We start from the raw sequence: 19,852 nt of genomic DNA, 5'->3' as shown, positions 1-19,852 counted from the left end.
CCCATTCCAAAATAATTTCCACAATAACAATTGTAGTAATTAGCTATATATATAGTCAGCTATATATATACCCAGTCTGAATAGTTCACATTAAATTCAACGTGTCATGCTTTAAGCAATTGCTGTGCTTTAAATATTATTGTTCATATTTTATTGTTGCCGTAAATGAAACAATTTGTATCTCCCGTATTTTTTATTGTTGGTAAGATCAAAAAGTTATGCATTTGTCTAAGTAATGTAACGTCACAATTTAGCTTGTATTGTTGTTGACGTCATTGATTTATGTGTATGCCTTCTGTGACGTCATAATGACTTTGCATTATTGATGACGTCATACTTTCTTGTGTAAACAACTATGACCTCACAATACCTGTTTTCAAAATAAACAGTCTCCTGATGAACGGGGAATCAACCCGAGAAAGGTCTAGAGACGCTACCTCTGTCTTTTGTTCTATTTTTATATTTAATTCCAACACAAGGACTTCACAATGTTTTCTTTATAGTCAGGTCTATATTATCACCCATTCCAAAATAATTTCCACACTAACAATTGTAGTAATTAGCTATATATATAGTCAGGTCTATATTATTACCCATTCCAAAATAATTTCCACACTAACAATCGTGGTAATCAGTACAAAGTGATTTGCTCTAGGAACCAACCTTTATCCAGTCCAAGTTCTTCATGAATTGTGAGGAGAGTTTTGTCGGTGCCATGGACACTAGTTCTAACAGACAGTACATGCTTGATGTTCCTGAAATACACCATGTCAAATTGTTTATATAGGATTTTATAAGTTTACATTAATCTACTTGGATGGAATTCATCGCACAAAAGAAATGAATAGCTTTCAATCTCTGTGAGAAAAACTGTGCTAAGGGCTATTCCAAAATGAATACTGTATACCAGAAAAATGTTTAACCTTTTCATCCTCCATAATCGATGAGTGCAAATTTATCATTAAATTAATTAATTGGCAAACAAAATAATAAGTATAGTAATTAAAGAAGGAGGGAGAGTTTTTTGGTAACAGGCATCACCCACATTTACTTTTATTTGCTTGGTGCCCACTATACTTATGTTAACAATTATTTTAGACTCTACTACCAAAACATGATCAGTAATAACTTTTTCCCATATAACTTCTCCATCAACATATTCATATCGGGAATAGATTTTACTCTTTTAATCCAGATGCTTTGGTTCCCTTGATCTGACAAACATCTAGAAAATAGATATTTATACATCACGAATACATTGTAGCCAAAACACCCATGTTTCTTCAAGATACTAGAAGCAGCAGAGCCATCACAAGAAGATAGTTATTTGGTTCCAAGAAGATCTCAACTATTTGAACCTAAAGGTTTGATTCTATTCCACGATAAATTAAATTACCAATAAAAAAAAAAGACATTCTGTTTGAGTCTCTGAAAGGAACCTTTACATGCAACAAGAAAGTTGATTGCTTATGAGCTCTAGTTCTATAGCTGCATCAAAGAGCCAGTACCCTTACCCCTGCAACCACATCTCAGAGTGAGTACCCCAAAAGTGAGCCTGCACCACAGCTAGTAGTGAGTGAATACTTTTACCCCTGTGACCACAGCTCAGAGTAGGTACCCTCACAGTGAGTTTGCACCCTTCCCCTTAACCTCCGTGACCTGCTAAGGGTAAGCGGAACCGTTATCCCTATCGCCACAACTCAAGAGTGTAAGAATAATTAACCAACTGTGACTACAGCTCAGAGAAATCAGAACCTTAACCCTTAATGACTACAGCTCTGTGAGTGTTTGCTCGTACCTCCAACGACAGTGAGTAGATGTTTAATGAAGTCAATGTATGTCTGTAGGGAGTCGGAGTCCAGCATCCCCAACAAGAATTTGGATACAGCCGGAGCTTGGTCCTGCATATCACTCAGGGACTCAATGTTGGGGACAACACCTGCCTCACAGGCCAGGCATGACCTCAGATACAGTACCATCTGGGGAGGACAACAGAGAGCGCAAATAGAAATTGGAGAACTTAAAATTGAGAATGTTCTTAAAGTTAATGAAGTTACGTTGAAGTGTCCAAGCACTCTGTGTCTCAAGCAAAGTAGAATTCTGATTTGTTCAGCATTTTATTGACTTACAGTTGCTTGCCCATTTACTATAAAAAAGAGTGATATACAATAAAAGATTAAACATAACTTCTTGTTTCACATGTACATGAATTAACATGGGTATAGATACCTGTTCATAGGCTATAGAGTTGAAGGCCATGACATGGTTCCCCGCCGTCACTTTGTGCTGCGTCATCACTCGTTGATCTGCCTGAAACATTAAGTAAAACAGTCAACTTCTGGTGTTTAAAATGGATATTCAAGCTCCTAAGTTCTTCGATAAGATTAATCAGTTTGGCAATATGTAATACATATCAAAATGTAATACATATAAAAGTTTTCCCCTTGTACACATACAATGTACGTATTAAACATGTCGCAACGATTCAATACCGACTGTCCCTTTGTCAAGAAATGACCGAGTGAGCAAATTGTTTTGTTTACCTGTACAACGATGTGACGAAATTGTATATTTTTTATGTCACTTGACCCTGGACGTTTCGCCTATCGATAGAGAGCGTATACACACTGTATCGAATAGGTTACTGGTAGGCTGTAGATATAGCTGCCTAAAGTTTTTCCAGTGAACAAAAAAAGAATTCTTTGTTACCAGCAAGCTCCATAAACATACCTTTTGTTTGATGTATGTCATGGCACTCTGGAATTTCGGCATCTTTAGTGGTTCCTTTTTAGCCGGGGACTTGAGTGGCATACTCTCTGCAGTAAGTTTAGATTTCAGCCCCTTCATGGCTTCTGTACGTATGTCTTCCTTACTAATGGGATATACAGAAAAAGACAACTACATCAAGAAACATGTGATGAGCCGTATTCAATGCATGGTGATATATATTTACATTTAATAATACTGCAAAAAATATGAGTCGTATGGCAGGATGTGGACTCAAAAATTAAGTATATGTGAACTTAGGTGAAGGTCAAACTAACCCGAGAATGTAGAATATAGAAATCAAGGGTAGGTGAGCATTGTTCATTTTGATCCATCAACAATCCACTGAAGAACACCTTTTCCAGATATTAAGGAGCTGGTTATGCTGTTATTTCCTGAAGACTGTTAATGTTCATTAACGACTTGTATGCATGCTGATAAAGAAATCCTATTTCAGCTTAGTGATGTGATGCATAATCAGCATACAGCAATTGGGATGCATATGCATGATTGACAGATTGACATGTGACAAATCTGAATGATCAACACGCAATACGATGTACATGCATGATGGACTAATCCAGATATTTTTCACACAATGGAAAAGACATACGTTCAGATGTCATATATTACATAGCTGCAAGACACATATCTCCTAATATTTTGCATCACAAATTGACTATCAAAAATGCAGCCAAGGAAGAGAGTATGTTGAACTCCCATGAATCTGCCAATACTTGACCTTAAGAGGAATAAGCCTACTGTAAGTACCCCACCTTAGTAGTGAAGTCTACATTGGACACCTACTTGTCACCACAGGCCAGTAACAGGACGTATCTGGACGGCATGTGGTCCGAGGGGAACACAGCCTTGGCGTACTGCACTGCCATCAGACGAGCCTGGGGCTGCTCCTGTAAGTACACCATTGCATTTTCACTACATTTCTGCTGCCAGATATCAACTTTTATAAACTCTCATTTTAACATATGACCAAAATATTTAATTATATCTACACAATATCATATTTCTATATCAAATTTGTTTATAACAAACCAATTTATTTTCGTGATGAAGTATATTACAACAGGTATTAAGCTTCAAAAAGTATGTTTTCTTAACTTACCTTTCATATCCAATTTGTCAACATCTATTTTTTAAGCCCACTTTGTTCATATTACCATAATATTAAAATAAACGAAGTTGGCATAAAAAAAAGATTAAATACATGATAAAGAGGAAAAATGTATTAACACAGTAAACGATTTATTTAACTGACTCCAGTTCAATCATACAAGCAGAACAGGAAAGTTTGTATTAACAGAATAGTTTATTAATGTAAGACAATGACAGAAAAGTACCGCTGGGTAAATAGAGGCTCTCCAAAGCTTGGTGGTCAGTCATCATTTTTCAAATTGTTTAAAATATAAGTGTTACTGTGTGTTTCTTACAATTTGAAATTTGACTATAAATGAGAGTTAAGTAAAAATGACAACCAGCCTTCACAAGTTCGAGTTTTTTTTCTCTGATAACATTTGTACTGTATCTGGAAAACCATACGTTTCACTTGGAAATACAGGATTCCTCTGAATGTGATATCATAGTTAAAAGACTGACCAGTGAAATCATGTCCAGGTTGTAATCCACATGAGGACAGTTTGAAATATTTATATAAACCCCTTCCATGTTTACCCAATGCTTCACTAGTACAGTGTCCCCAGTGTTACCTTGTCAATGCTTCACTAGCAAAGTGTCCCCAGTGTTACCTTGTCAATGCTTCACTAGTACAGTGTCCCCAGTGTTACTTTGTCAATGTTTCACTAGTACAGTGTCCCCAGTATTATCTTGTCAATGCTTCACTAGTAGTTACCTTGTCAATGCTTCACTTGTACAGTGTCCCCAGTATTATCGTGTCAATGCTTCACTAGTACAGGGACCCCAGAGTTACCTTGTCAATGCTTCACTTGTACAGTGTCCCCAGTGTTACCTTATCAATACTTCACTAGTACAGTGTCCCCAGTGTTACCTTGTCAATGCTCCACTAGTACAGTGTCCCCAGTATTACCTTGTCAATACTTCACTAGTACAGGGTCCCCAGTGTTACCTTGTCAATGTTTCACTAGTACAGTGTCCCCAGTGTTACCTTATCAATACTTCACTAGTACAGTGTCCCCAGTGTTCCCTTGTCAATGCTCCACTAGTACAGTGTCCCCAGTGTTACCTTGTCAATGATCCACTAGTACAGTGTCCCCAGTATTACCTTGTCAATGCTCCACTAGTACAGTGTCCCCAGTGTTACCTTGTCAATGTTTCACTAGTACAGTGTCCCAAGTGTTACCTTGTCAATGCTTCACTAGTACAGTGTCCACAGTGTTACCTTATCAATGCTTCACTAGTACAGTGTCCCCAGTGTTATCTTGTCAATGCTTCACTAGTACAGTGTCCCCAGTATTATCTTGTCAATGCTTCCCTAGTTCAGTGTCCCCAGTGTTACCTTGTCAATACTTCACTAGTACAGTGTCCCCAGTGTTACCTTGTCAATGTTCCACTAGTACAGTGTCCCCAGTGTTACCTTGTCAATACGTCACTAGTACAATGTCCCCTGCGTTACCTTGTCAATGCCTCACTAGTACAATGTCCCCAGTGTTTCCTTGTCAATGCTTCACTAGTAAAGTGTCCCCAGTGTTACCTTGTCAATACTTCACTAGTACAGTGTCCCCAGCGTTACCTTGTCAATGCTCCACTAGTACAGTGTCCCCAGTGTTACCTTGTCAATGCTGCACTAGTACAGTGTCCCCAGTGTTACCTTGTCAACACTTCACTAGTACAATCTCCCCAGTGTTACCTTGTCAATGCTTCACTAGTACAGTGTCCACAGTGTTACCTTATCAATGCTTCACTAGTACAGTGTCCCCAGTGTTATCTTGTCAATGCTTCACTAGTACAGTGTCCCCAGTGTTACTTTGTCAATGTTTCACTAGTACAGTGTCCCCAGTGTTACCTTGTCAATGATCCACTAGTACAGTGTCCCCAGTATTACCTTGTCGATACTTCACTAGTACAGGGTCCCCAGTGTTACCTTGTCAATGTTTCACTAGTACTGTGTCCCCAGTGTTACCTTGTCAATGCTTCACTTGTACAGTGGCCCCAGTGTTACCTTATCAATACTTCACTAGTAAAGTGTCCCCAGTGTTACCTTGTCAATACTTCACTAGTACAGTGTCCCCAGCGTTACCTTGTCAATGCTTCACTAGTACAATGTCCCCAGTGTTCCCTTGTCAATGCTTCACTAGTACAGTGTCCCCAGTGTTCCCTTGTCAATGCTTCACTAGTACAGTGTCCCCAGTATTACCTTGTCAATGCTTCACTAGTACAGTGTCCCCAGTGTTATCTTGTCAATGCTTCACTAGTACAGTGTCCCCAGTGTTACGTTGTCAATACTTCACTAGTACAGTGTCCCCAGTGTTACCTTGTCAATACGTCACTAGTACAATGTCCCCTGCGTTACCTTGTCAATGCTTCACTAGTACAATGTCCCCAGTGTTTCCTTGTCAATGCTTCACTAGTACAGTGTCCCCAGTGTTACCTTGTCAATGTTCTGCATTATGAGTGCCTCCATGAGTGTTGTGTTGGTACCACTGATGTCCTGGAAAGCCTCAGACATAAGAGACAAGGCTTCCTGTACTGAGATACGTGTGTCTGCCTCCTCCTACAATTAACATTACACTACATCATTATATATTATTAATTATCGTAAATATGTACCGAGAGACGTGTGTCTGCCTCCTCCTACAATTAACATTACACTACATCATTACTAGTACAGTGTCCCCAGTGTTACCTTGTCAATGTTCTGCATTATGAATGCCTCCATGCGGGTTGTGTTGGTACCACTGATGTCCTGGAAAGCCTCAGACATAAGAGACAAGGCTTCCTGTACTGAGATACGTGTGTCTGCCTCCTCCTACAATTAACATCACACTACATCATTATATATTATTAATTATCGTAAATATGTACCGAGAGACGTGTGTCTGCCTCCTCCTACAATTAACATTACACTACATCATTATATATAATTAATTATCGTAAATATGTACAGAGAGACGTGTGTCTGCCTCCTTCTACAATTAACATTACACTACATCATTATACATTATTAATTATCGTAAATATGTACCGAGAGACGTGTGTCTGCCTCCTTTTACAATTAACATTACACTAAATCGTTATAAAATGTTAATTTTTACTGTTAAATTTGAAAATTTAGAAATATTCACATTTCTCTTAACTGGTATATGTCTTAGATTCATATTTAAAGAGTTGTTCATTTGCTACTTGAATTTGTAAATGATGTTTATTGCAAATCAATGTGAAAGTAACTGACATTGTAAAATATTAGAAATCTACAGCAATTTTGTTAATAAATGTAATTTTTAAAAGGAAGGAAATGTATCAAAGAAGATTACTTACCTGACACATGGCATCAAAAAACTTCTGAACTATGCTGATGTCTTTACTGACAAGCTGCGGGAATCGCCTCACAATTTTGCCAGCTGCCACATATGCCAAACTTCGTAACTTGGCATCCTATTTGGTAAACAGAAAAACACAGGCCATTGTACAGCTTGGTTGACATAACCCGTTTCATGTATAAGCTGGATATAACCAATGAATACTTTAGTTGCATTAGCTTCTTCCTGATAAATAAACGTCAGTATTTGAACCAATGTGATAATTTATTGAAATTTGTTTCCTGATGTAAGAAACTGAGATTTAGCTTTCAGCGAGTCATATTATCCATCGGGAGAGCAACATGGGTTCATGAAAAAAGCCAGTAATATAGCACAATAAATCAGAGGAATCATACCTGGTATTTCACAACAGAATCCCAGAAAATTGAGGTCGTACCGTGGCGGCTTAATTTTTTAATTTGAGCCCTTCACTTAAACCTTATTTACTCTTAAATAATGGTGTCAAAATAAGTGTAAGGTTAGATACGGTAATTGTGAGGCTAGCACTGGATAAATGTGAGGTTTTGATTGAAATTACTGTGAGGCTTGTGCAACGTTAGAACGAGGTTAGATTGAAATTAATTTCAGACTCATGTCTGTTAACAGGCTATCCTGAACCACAAGAGTCTGTTTAATGGATAAACAGTAAAATCTGTATAATAAATAATCAAAACCTTATATTTAAAGACCACTTACCTCTGTAGCTTCTCCTACTAGCTTCACCATACCAGACAGCAGTACTGGAGCTATAGGTGTGAACTTGTTATCTGTACAGCTGTGAACAAAAATAGGTCACACACTTTTAATCCCTTACAAATTTGAGTCAATTATCCCTCACATTCAATGCAGGTAAAACTTGACAGAAATGAATTTACATAACTAAACTATGAATTTAATGCTGTCAATAGCTCTAAAGGTTATCGACCAGTGGTCATCCCTACAAGTGATCACCTATCATAATGTTGATATTTTTCAATTTTTCTTTTTACAATATGACACAATTTGCTATGTCCGATTCCAAGTAAATGCAGGAATGCTGATGCAGCAGCCATATAGTAAGAATTCAAAACTAGTTTAAATCGACTGTAGATGATAACTGGTAGAGAGTAATATTAATTAAAATCGACAGTAGATGATAACTGGTAGAGGGTGATACTAGTTTAAATCGGCAGTAGATGATAACTGGTAGGGGGTGATACTAGTTTAAATCGACAGTAGATGATAACTGGTAGAGGGTGATACTAATTCAAACCGACAGTAGATGATAACTGGTAGAGTGTGATACTAATTCAAATCAACAGTAGATGATAACTTGTAGAGGGTGATACTAGTTTAAATCGACAGTAGATGATAACTGGTAGAGGGTGATACTAATTTAAATCGATAGTAGATGATAACTGGTACAGGGTGATACTAGTTTAAATCGACAGTAGATGATAACTGGTAGAGGGTGATACTAATTCAAATCGACAGTAGATGATAACTGGTAGAGGGTGATACTAATTCAAATCGACAGTAGATGATAACTGGTAGAGGGTGATACTAGTTTAAATCGACAGTAGATGATAACTGGTAGAGGATGATACTAGTTTAAATCGACAATAGATGATAACTGGTAGAGGGTGATACTAATTCAAACCGACAGTAGATGATAACTGGTAGAGGGTGATACTAATTCAAATCGACAGTAGATGATAACTGGTAGAGCGTGATACTAGTTTAAATCGACAGTAGATGATAACTGGTAGAGGGTGATACCCAGTATGAAACCAGTAGACCTAATCACCAAGCAGGACTGGTACTAAACATTGATTCAATTACAACTTTAGTTGTCTTCAAAATTTTCTTAACGTTTCAATTAAAACAAAGTACAGAAGATTAGAAAGATCACAGATGAATATACCTTAAATGAAATGCAGCAAAAATATATGATTTAAAAGGTGATGCTGTCAAATGTTTACGATTGATTGGTGTCATTTTCAACTCACTGTAGACAGAGATGGTGTACAAATTGGGTTGCCATCAGCTTCAGCTTAGCATTGGTTGTCTGTCCATACAGACAGTCAAAAATCACCTAAAATTAAGCAAAAATAGCTTTTCTCAAGGTAAATTTCACCAAAAAAGATGATATCAAAAAACATGTGTCTTGATATCTTGGTTCCATCAAACAGCTCTTGATATATGGGGATTTTTTTCCACAGAGTTTTTAAGTCCAACACATTAGGCTGAGATGGACTCTAGCCAACATCCAATTCAAAATATGAAGATGTTTTAACTCCTATTTAATATACATTCTTTATGTTTCACAAACCTGTATGCAGGACGGAAATGTGTTGCAAGCTTCTCTGGATTTCAGGAAGTAAGGGAATATCTTGAGACGTATACGAGTACAAGCTGGTCTCCGTTTTAACTCGGGCTTCGTTTGTGTCTAGTGTAAGAAAAAAACAATTTGTTGATAATTTACTGACATCAGACAAGTAATTGATCATGGAAAGTTCATTTTTACACAACCAATAACATTTTCAATGTGATGTTTCGATGACTAGTACGATATGTACATGGTCACCTTCATTAGACAAATGACCAGTGAAGCTTATGTACACAAAGGTGTAAAATATGTACGAGTTGTCCACAAAATCGATGTCAATTTCGGCTACGTATAATAGTTGTTATATCTGTACCGAAATGACTCGATTCAGCCACGCTTTGTTTAATACATAGAATGCAAGCCTAGCTTATGGAAACGATATGTTGACGACATACTTGAGATAATCAAGAAGGGGTCACAGAAAGATTTGACCACACATATCAATACTATTGATGTCACTAACAACATCAAATTTATATGTGAGGGAGAAACCAACGGCACAATGCCCTTTCTGGACACTCTACTGGTAAAGAAAGAAGACAGAACCATGGAGGTTATTGGTCTATAGAAAAAAGACTCATACGGACCAATACCTGAACTTCAAATCTCACCATCCTTTGCACCAGAAGTTAGGCGTCATATGCACATTGCTCAACAGATGTGATACAATAGTCACAGAACAACAGGACAAAGCACAAGAGCAGAATCACATCGCTAGGGCAATGAGAACATGTGCATATCCGGAATGGGCCCTAAAATGGGTACAAAAACAGTGTCAAAGTAATTCTAAGGAGAGGAACAAGAAAAGGCCAATCAAGGACAAGAAGAAAACCAAAGGTCAAGTGATAATCCTGAATATAAAATGTATATCCGAAATCATCCAGAGGATATATCGCGGTCATGGCATAGCAACAGCCATGAAGCCCCACAAGACGCTTCACAATATCCTAGTACACCCTAAGGATAAAACACCTAAAGAAAACGTCGCAGAATGCGTATACAAAATTGGATGCAAAAACTGTGACGCGTCGTATATTGAAGAGACTGGAAGGCGTTTTGGGGTCCGCCTTGGTGAAAACTGGAAAGATACAGAAACCCAAAAAGGTAGGAAATTCACCAGATCAGAAAGGAAGCAGTCGGAGTCCCATATTAATAATCGGCAATCACAGACCACGCCACACAGAAACATCATGTGATTGACAGAGAGAGCAATCTGTTCAAGCGGCAGATAAAGGAATCCATCCCGATACGCCGCAGTGGGCCAGTTCTAAATCAATACAAGGGGGCTCAAAGACTCTCACACATCTATGACCAAGTATTAAACAAAGCGTAGCTGAATCGAGTCATTTCGGTGCAGATATAACAACTATTGTACATACGCTTACAGCGTAGCCTAAATTGACATCGATTTTGTGGACATCTCGTACACATTTTACACCTTTGTGTGCATACGCTTCACTGGTCATTTGTCTGGTGAAGGTGACAGTGTACATATCGTACTAGTCATCGAAACGTCACATTGAGAATTGTATTGGTTGTGTAAAAAAGAACTTTTCATAGTCCATACTTACCAACATGAAGAAAATGTTTAGAAACAAGTAATTGGTCGTTATTTACTCATACAACTATTTCTTGTAAATAGCAGAATATCTTAAGTCTAAATTTCTAAATTAACCTAATCGAAATGTCGGAAATTTGGTGAATTATCTTATGTCTAAAAAACATTTATCAATAATTCACCAGGTCCAACTCAAATTGGCCCTAAAGACTCAGAAAGCCTTTTTTCTTACTTTTTTCTGTCTATAGTGTAAAAAAATAAATACCTCACCTTTCCTTTGATGTCAGTTGTCCCTTGGAATACACTGAACAGCTTCTTTATAATGGCCTGGTTATTCCAGTCTACACTCCTGAAAAAGTAAAGTTTTCCTAACATGAACAGGTCGCCCGGATCAAAGTTTCCCTGTTAAGTTGAATACCCTCCCTGATATGCTAGTCCTAATGCTAAGAATCATTTACATGCAGCGTTGTGTGATACTTATTCAACAGTTCATACATTGGCATTAGGATCAAACGTTTGTGAGTTCTTGTCTTCAAATTATGAACCAAGTGATGGAAAACCCCTATTCAACACAGACGGGGTGAATCAATATTTATCTCCAATATTTAGACAGATTGATTGAAATATCAAAAGGGTAAGTTAATTGTGCACGGTTGATTTGTTTCATTGTTGTACTGTCTGAAATATGACATCCTATGCATTGTTTATGTGACATTATTTAACTGTTAATGTAGATTATAAACATTTTGCACACACATAGTTTTGCGAAATAATGTTTCCATAATTAGTCACAGGGAAAAAAAATCACATTTCATTCAATGTGTGTGTCTTACTGCATGCAAATAATATAATTGCTTGAAACAAACTGGAATATATGACAACTAACGGTGAGTTTCAGAAAAATAAATTTAATCTATGTATCTCTATTATTTCATGTTTTAAGACAGATTTATACAATATCTATCCTTTTCCCCTACATATAGGAAAGTATAAAGTATAATACTTTTTAATAACGTAATGTATTTGGTTTTTATTTTTACCTTTTTGTAAATTAAGCAAAAATGTTGCTTGGCTAAAACCATAAGTTTGTATTACCAGTATACAATTCATGTAGGTCCTGCACTACTTACCCTAATATCCTGTAGGTCCTGCACTACTTACCCTAATATACTGTAGGTCCTGCACTACTTACCCTAATATCCTATAGGCTCTGCACTACTTACCCTAACATCCTGTAGGTCCTGCACTACTTACCCTAATATACTGTAGGTCCTGCACTACTTACCCTAATATCCTGGAGGTCCTGCACTACTTACCCTAATATCCTGTAGTGCAACTGCTTGCCCTAATATCCTGTAGGTCCTGCACTACTTACACTGATATCCTGTAGGTCCTGCACTACTTACCCTGATACCCTGTAGGTCCTGCACTACTTACCCTAATATCCTGTAGTGCAACTACTTGCACTAATATCCTGTAGGTCCTGCACTACTTACCCTAATATGCTGTAGGTCCTGCACTACTTACCCTAATATCCTATAGGCTCTGCACTACTTACCCTAACATCCTGTAGGTCCTGCACTACTTACCCTAATATCCTATAGGCTCTGCACTACTTACCCTAATATCCTGAAGGTCCTGCACTACTTACCCTAATATCCTGTAGTGCAACTACTTGCACTAATATCCTGTAGGTCCTGCACTACTTACCCTAATATACTGTAGGTCCTGCACTACTTACCCTAATATCCTATAGGCTCTGCACTACTTACCCTAACATCCTGTAGGTCCTGCACTACTTACCCTAATATGCTGTAGGTCCTGCACTACTTACCCTAATATCCTGGAGGTCCTGCACTACTTACCCTAATATCCTGTAGGTCGTGCACTACTTACCCTAATATCCTGTAGGTCCTGCACTACTTACACTGATATCCTGTAGGTCCTGCACTACTTACCCTGATACCCTGTAGGTCCTGCACTACTTACCCTAATATCCTATAGGCTCTGCACTACTTACCCTAACATCCTGTAGGTCCTGCACTACTTACCCTAATATGCTGTAGGTCCTGCACTACTTACCCTAATATCCTATAGGCTCTGCACTACTTACCCTAACATCCTGTAGGTCCTGCACTACTTACCCTAATATACTGTAGGTCCTGCACTACTTACCCTAATATCCTGGAGGTCCTGCACTACTTACCCTAATATCCTGTAGTGCAACTGCTTGCCCTAATATCCTGTAGGTCCTGCACTACTTCCCCTGATATCCTGTAGGTCCTGCACTACTTACCCTAATATCCTGTAGTGCAACTACTTGCCCTAATATCCTGTAGGTCCTGCACTACTTACCCTAATATCCTGTAGGTCCTGTACTACTTACCCTAATATCCGTTTAAGTTCAAGGTCAGCAGCTGTTGCAACACTGAAACAGTCAGCACAATTAATTTCAATTTTTCTGAGTATGATTCCAAAAAGATTGTTTAACTTATTTTTTAAGCTTCCTTTATAACAAATATAGATTTTGAAATAATTAATAATTCATTGTTTGATGTATTATTGTGATCTACAACCCATTTTGTTCACTGTGCAATTGCGCAGTGAATACCTGTCTTCTCGTGAAGATTACTGACCAAGAGGAAAGTATGCTTGTGAAACTGACAGGTGATTTTTTTCTATCAATAACTCTAGCAGTGTATAACAATGAGCTTACTCTTCATACATCCATTTTGCTAAATGGGTCTATATAGCCATTTACATACTTTTGTAATTTTTACATTTTCCTATGCAAATAAAATGTACAATATATAAACACTGTTCATAACATATTGATCAGATTTGTTCCAATTAAGGAATTGTCTCAGAACTAATACGCCTACAGCACATTAATTTCGTCCATCTCCTTGGATTTGTTACAACCATGTTCTATTGTATAACATTAATGAATTTATTTTAAAAGTGTTCATTGATGTAAATGTTTGACAGAAGTAAATCTCATGTTTACTCACAGTTACCTCACAGAATATTCACAGATCACTAGAATGGTACACAACTGTTTACTTTCTATATTCCCCCATTACTATTACCACAATGAAACAGACTCCTACCTGTGTCGGGTACTATTACCACAATGAAAAAGACTCCTACCTGTGTCGGGTACTTTTACCACAATGAAACAGACTCCTACCTGTGTCGGGTACTATTACCACGATGAAACAGACTCCTACCTGTGTCGGGTGTCTGCAGCAGCTACAACATAGTGACAGATAACATCCTCCTCAGTTAAAATGCCTGCCCCTAAAAACTTGAGCACCCCTATCTTTGTCTTTTCCAATGATTCTGGTGTGAGGGCATTGTCTCCTGTTACTCTCTTGAAGGAGTACTCACTGAGGCCCGGAGGAGTAGGGGTGACAGGTGCTGGAGGTTGGGGTGTCGCGTTAGGCTGAGCAGATGAAGGCCTGCTCTGGAGGGCTGCCACGTGGGCACTACAAAGGAAAGTTAATCAACAGTTCATACAGGGTTCCTTTTTTTGAATTTTCAATATATTTGTCATTCATTTCTGTTATATGTATAATCAGGGATAGAGGATTTACCAAGAATTTAAGCACTGTTAACTTCACTCACATGCATTGGCTTAAAAAATGCAAAAACGGTATAAAACAGAAATAACTGTTTTACCAACAAAATAAATATCTTTAATTAATGAAGATTGCTGCTAAAATGCATATTCTACTATACCAGAATTATATCACCACTAACTTAAGCTATTATCAATGAAATATACGCTGTAAATATATTACCACTAAATAGATATTACTGCTGAAATTACATTAAACGTCTCCCTAACTTAGACAGAGACTCCAACATTTTCACCTTCAGTTCTGACTTTTGATATCTGCAGAATATCCTTCTTCTTGCTTTTTTCACCAATTGACTTAATTCAAGGCATAAAACGGCTCTAACATTTTGGTACGATTTTGTCAATTCATGGAAAAAGTAATAAAGTTTTAGACATTTTTAGATTTTCCATGCAGGTTCTCCCTCAGAGAAAGGTCGGCAAGTATGATTATATTGTTACTATAAAAGGGACAATTTAGTGAAGTAAGTTTTTTTATAACCTTGTCAAAAAACTCTTCATGATTATATAGTTTGATACTCCCTATACGAACAATTCATGTCGAGAAATTGACAAGAGACAATGTTTTTTAGGCATTTTTAATCAGTTATGAAGAAATCCTTAACTGTACAGCCGTACGTTTTAGCGGCAGCTGTCGGGATTTTCTAGCTAACAAAAATGTCTTTCCAGCCGAGGAGAGAAGGAAACTTCTCGTTTTATTCGCCTAGCCACTCTGAATACAAGGATATGCATCTATTCTGAATCAAAATCATCTTCCAACAGCATCTAAAACATCGTTATAAATGAGTGATCTGTTTTACGTTTAAACCTATTGATATCGTATCGTACTTTCTGTGTTTGAAATTCTCCCTGCAGCACCCTCTCAGTGCGTGGCATGCTCTAATTGAACCTGGTCATTTCTATTCAAATCCAAATGTGAACAGAAATATCTTATTAGAGGTATATATTATGATACTTATAATTCTTACCCGCGACGTATTGTATAAATTGAAGAATGTGTTATGTGTGAACTCAAGACTGTGTTGTCAGTCGACAGCGCAGTACTGTACATGTTTACAATGTACTTCTCACTGGAAGGCCCGGATATTGCGCTATTTCGGTCGTACATGTAGCTATTTTTATCACCGGCTTTCCCAAAAGATGAAATTGACCATACTGGCGTTGCCTTCAGGTCATGTTATTATCAATTACGTAATCATTTGTTAGGAGTTATATATTTTCAGTATCAACTTGATTTTCAGGTAATCAAAAACAATTACTTCACTTGATTGTCCCTTTAAAATATTAACTAAAATAATATTCATTGTTGCTATAACTTTACCACGTAAATCAGTTTGTGTTTATTGTATAAACAACCTACCTGTATGGAAGGAGGAGGAGATCCATCATGTAATCGAGTAGCAACCCTGATGTCTGGTGCTGATCTGTCAGGCCGTATACAATCTGACGCTGTTTGGCATCACTCGGGAACTTGATGTACTGCATGGCTGGTATCAAAAGCTGCAACAGACTACAAACAAAACCGTACAAGTTTACGTACATAGAACCACATAATGACAGCGCACACAAATCTATGCTTTCTCTTTTTAAAATTACTTAAAAAGCATTTTTATGAAAAGAAGAGGCGGGATTTATACAATTTAACATTAAAGAGAAGAAAAAAAAATCAAAAAAAATCTCATACTTGTCTCTCTGTGATTGTGGCTTGCCCTTCAGACAGTTTATCAGCAGTGGGACAAGAGTGGCTTGCTTCTCCTTGTCCAGGCGTGGAAACCCCATCTTGATGTAGATGATGGAAAAGTTCTGAAATGATAATATTTCATCCAACTTAACAAAATCAAAGTACATGAATCTTATCAATGGGATGTTACCATGGGGAGTCCACTATTTATTCAAAAGTCTCTTAGCAAAGGAACTTTCCTTTTAGAAATTGAAATTTTCTTTAAGTAATCCATTGTAATTAAAACCACATCAAGAGTGTTTGGAAACAGCATATCTTAAGCCAGTAATAGGTAAACTAACTTGTGGTTTATTTTGTACATCTCTTACTGTGATAATGGATGAAGCTGAAGGATCCTGGAACTGTGTGATGAGAGTATCCACTGGAAGCTGTACATTGGGACGACTTTTCAATCGCTTGTTGATGTGCACCAACAGCTCCATCACCTTCAGAAAGATTTCCCCAACATAAATCACCAGTCTTGATACAATTGTAGTACATTTGTATAATATTTTTTTTAATATCAGATGCTATATTTCATTTTTACTTTAACGTATACTGTTTATTACATACATATTTATACCAAATAATTAGATTATCAGGTATGCTCATAATGTTCAAATGTTTAATTTCTTTCCTATCAAATTCACTTGTAAACAAACTACAGTCCGAGCAACACCAAACCCTTCTGAATATTTGAGATTTTAAAATTAGTTATCTTAAATTATTTTAACCTCCCGTTGAGCTAATGAAAACTGCATTAAAAATATCTCTTCTTTCTATGACTTTTGAGACTTTTGAGTATTTTGAGCAATCAATGAACTTCTCGATTAACTTTGGTATCAAAAATGAACAAAAGCCATAACTGTTTACAATAGGGCAATTTCAATATGCAACACTACAGTTCCAAGAGTAACATACACACAGGCAATGGTAGCCAGGTGAAATATATATATGGGATATATAATATATATGCCCTGGACAAAGTGACAAATGGAAAGACTGAATGACGTTGGGAGACAAATAGTGTTAAGGAAAATGACGTTTTGGAATATTTTTAATAGAACAGTAAAGTCATGTATTCAGAAGTATTTTTAATTCTTATTTGATACAAATAAGTTCCTAGAGTTTCATGGGAAAGCTTCAGTGTTGAAAAACAGGAAATAATTATGACGACACTCTGAAAATCCTAATGGACAGATAAATTAAACAAGTCTTCTGATATTCACTTACCTTCTTTCTGACGGATTCATCCGAACTGTTCAGTTTCAATATTACAGGGGACAGGAATTTTCCAAGTGCTGTCTGGAATTGTTCATCCGTTTCTGCAGATCCAATACGGAGGAATACCCTCTCAATCAGGGCTACAAACGATAATGTCATCAAATGAATTGACTGTTTTCCATTCATGCTTTTTTGCATGGATATGTGTCTACTAAACAGGTTAAATAGACCTAAACTGATCCAAATAACTGATTATTCTCCTATTACTATTTTTCTTCTTTTGATTGGCGGCCAAATGAGAAAAAAAAAAGAGGAGAAAGTTATCAGGTTATTTTGGCCTAGCTCGAGGTTCCTCTGGCCCTAACACTAGACTTAGTCATTTTGACATATAGATGTCTGGTGGTGGGGCCATAAAAAGTCATAAAACATCAGAATAATTCAGACTACATTCACCCCCGACAAATTTATACTCTGGGTTGTTGGAGTTGTATGGGCAGGAGAAAAACTCTTTCTCTGAATATCCATGCATACGACAACTTCAGGGATCGAACCCGGGCCGTGTGGAAGGCCGGAATGTTAACCACTCGACCAGTCCGCCTTTATAATAACTCTTTCAAATCCAAGGTAAATTTAACATATGACATATTGTTTAGAACGACTTTAATAAAAATGGGCCGAAATTTCCCCTGACCCAATATGGAGACATATATTTTGAAATAAAATCCCACAGGCTGGCAGGGGTTAAGGGAGGGATGGGGGATGAGGTATTCTGGTTACCTGCCCCACCACCACCACCACGAATAAAATATAATGGTACATCCATTGAGTTATGCAACTAAAAGGACTGGATGTTCACTCTGCTGACAAAACACAAAATGTAACTGTTAATTATGAAGGAAAAAGTAATTTCATGTGTATGTAGTAGGTCTCGCCTATTTCATTAAAATTGTTACTCAAATAGGTAATTGTTCCCGAAATGCAGGATTATTACCCATATCATGATATGAGATGAGCTGTGGCTCATCCAAATTATCGACTTTTTTATATCGATCTAATCAGCGCCAGACCTTGATATAAAAACAAGCTTGCAGGATATATAGTAGGTTAACATTATTGAGGTAATAGGTTTAAACATGTGAGTATCGTGCTGTTGAGACATAATGTATAGCTTGAAACTTGAAGAATGAAATAAAAGCCCTATTCCTCATTGATTATCCCTAAATATGCACAAATCACATCGGTTGGCAAACTTATCGGAGTCGGATGTGCATACAGAATTTGGTTGAAACATCTGAACAATATCTAAAGCAATTATCACACGAAAACCAAAGATTGCCCGAGATGGGTGGAAAGACAGAGGAACACAAACATATTGTTATCAAGTTTGAAGGAATTTGGCTAATATTTGCTAGAGTTATTAAGCCGAAACTGCAGATAATTGTGTTTTTCGTTAATCAAGGGGCCACATCTGTGCCAAATGGAGTCCGTTTAAAGTGGTTGTTAAACTTGGCAGAGCCCTTAATGATTGAACCCTATTACTAAGTTTGAAGACAATAGGATATATTTGCGAGAGTGAATGAACAGAAACGGAAGATAATCATGTTTTTCGTTATTCAAGGGGCCATAACTCCGCCAAATGGGGTCCGCTGAACATGGTCATCTAACTTGGCCGAGCCCTTAAGCCATTTCACACTGACGAAGTCATTTTAAGTTCAAAGTGAATCGGTTAACATTTGAGGTAGTTATTGCACGGAAACGAAGCGGGACAATTAATGACGATTTTCATTATTCAAGGGGCCATAACTCCGCCAAATGGGGTCCGCTGAAAGTGGTCATCGAACTTGGCCGAGCCATTAAACGTCATTTAACCCTGTGACCAGGTTTGAAGAAATTCGGTCAACATATGTTGTAGTTATTGCACGGAAACGAAGCGTGACTGACTGACGGACAAACCCAAATCAATATCCCCCGTTTCCATGAAAGCATGGGATAAAAAGTCAATAAAACGTCAGGATAATTCGGACTAAGCTGTGGCCAACCTGATCGACACCATTTTTTTACCATG

General features: G+C 37.4%; 1 protein-coding gene across 1 annotated transcript in view; it reads right to left on the bottom strand.

Annotated features, from left to right (window-relative positions):
* Positions 1-17,946, bottom strand: part of LOC110450601 (proteasome-associated protein ECM29 homolog) — a 40,748-nt gene extending 22,802 nt beyond the window's left edge. Inside the window, exons 1-17 of the mRNA XM_021498211.1 lie at positions 17,797-17,946; positions 16,893-17,009; positions 16,528-16,646; positions 16,204-16,353; positions 14,434-14,691; positions 13,590-13,631; positions 11,474-11,552; positions 9,589-9,705; positions 9,266-9,351; positions 7,974-8,052; positions 7,237-7,353; positions 6,350-6,472; positions 3,574-3,677; positions 2,731-2,872; positions 2,230-2,310; positions 1,799-1,979; positions 664-755 (exon numbers count right to left, since the gene is read on the bottom strand). Coding sequence (XP_021353886.1) covers positions 664-755; positions 1,799-1,979; positions 2,230-2,310; positions 2,731-2,872; positions 3,574-3,677; positions 6,350-6,472; positions 7,237-7,353; positions 7,974-8,052; positions 9,266-9,351; positions 9,589-9,705; positions 11,474-11,552; positions 13,590-13,631; positions 14,434-14,691; positions 16,204-16,353; positions 16,528-16,646; positions 16,893-17,009; positions 17,797-17,946 — 2,037 coding nt within the window. The remainder of the gene's footprint in view (positions 1-663; positions 756-1,798; positions 1,980-2,229; positions 2,311-2,730; positions 2,873-3,573; positions 3,678-6,349; positions 6,473-7,236; positions 7,354-7,973; positions 8,053-9,265; positions 9,352-9,588; positions 9,706-11,473; positions 11,553-13,589; positions 13,632-14,433; positions 14,692-16,203; positions 16,354-16,527; positions 16,647-16,892; positions 17,010-17,796) is intronic.
* Between the last annotated feature and the right edge of the window lie 1,906 nt (positions 17,947-19,852).

Source organism: Mizuhopecten yessoensis, unplaced genomic scaffold (assembly GCF_002113885.1).
Source record: "Mizuhopecten yessoensis strain PY_sf001 unplaced genomic scaffold, ASM211388v2 scaffold5343_2, whole genome shotgun sequence".
Classification (NCBI taxonomy): Eukaryota; Metazoa; Mollusca; class Bivalvia; order Pectinida; family Pectinidae; genus Mizuhopecten; species Mizuhopecten yessoensis.
This window is presented reverse-complemented; position numbering and strand designations above follow the sequence as displayed.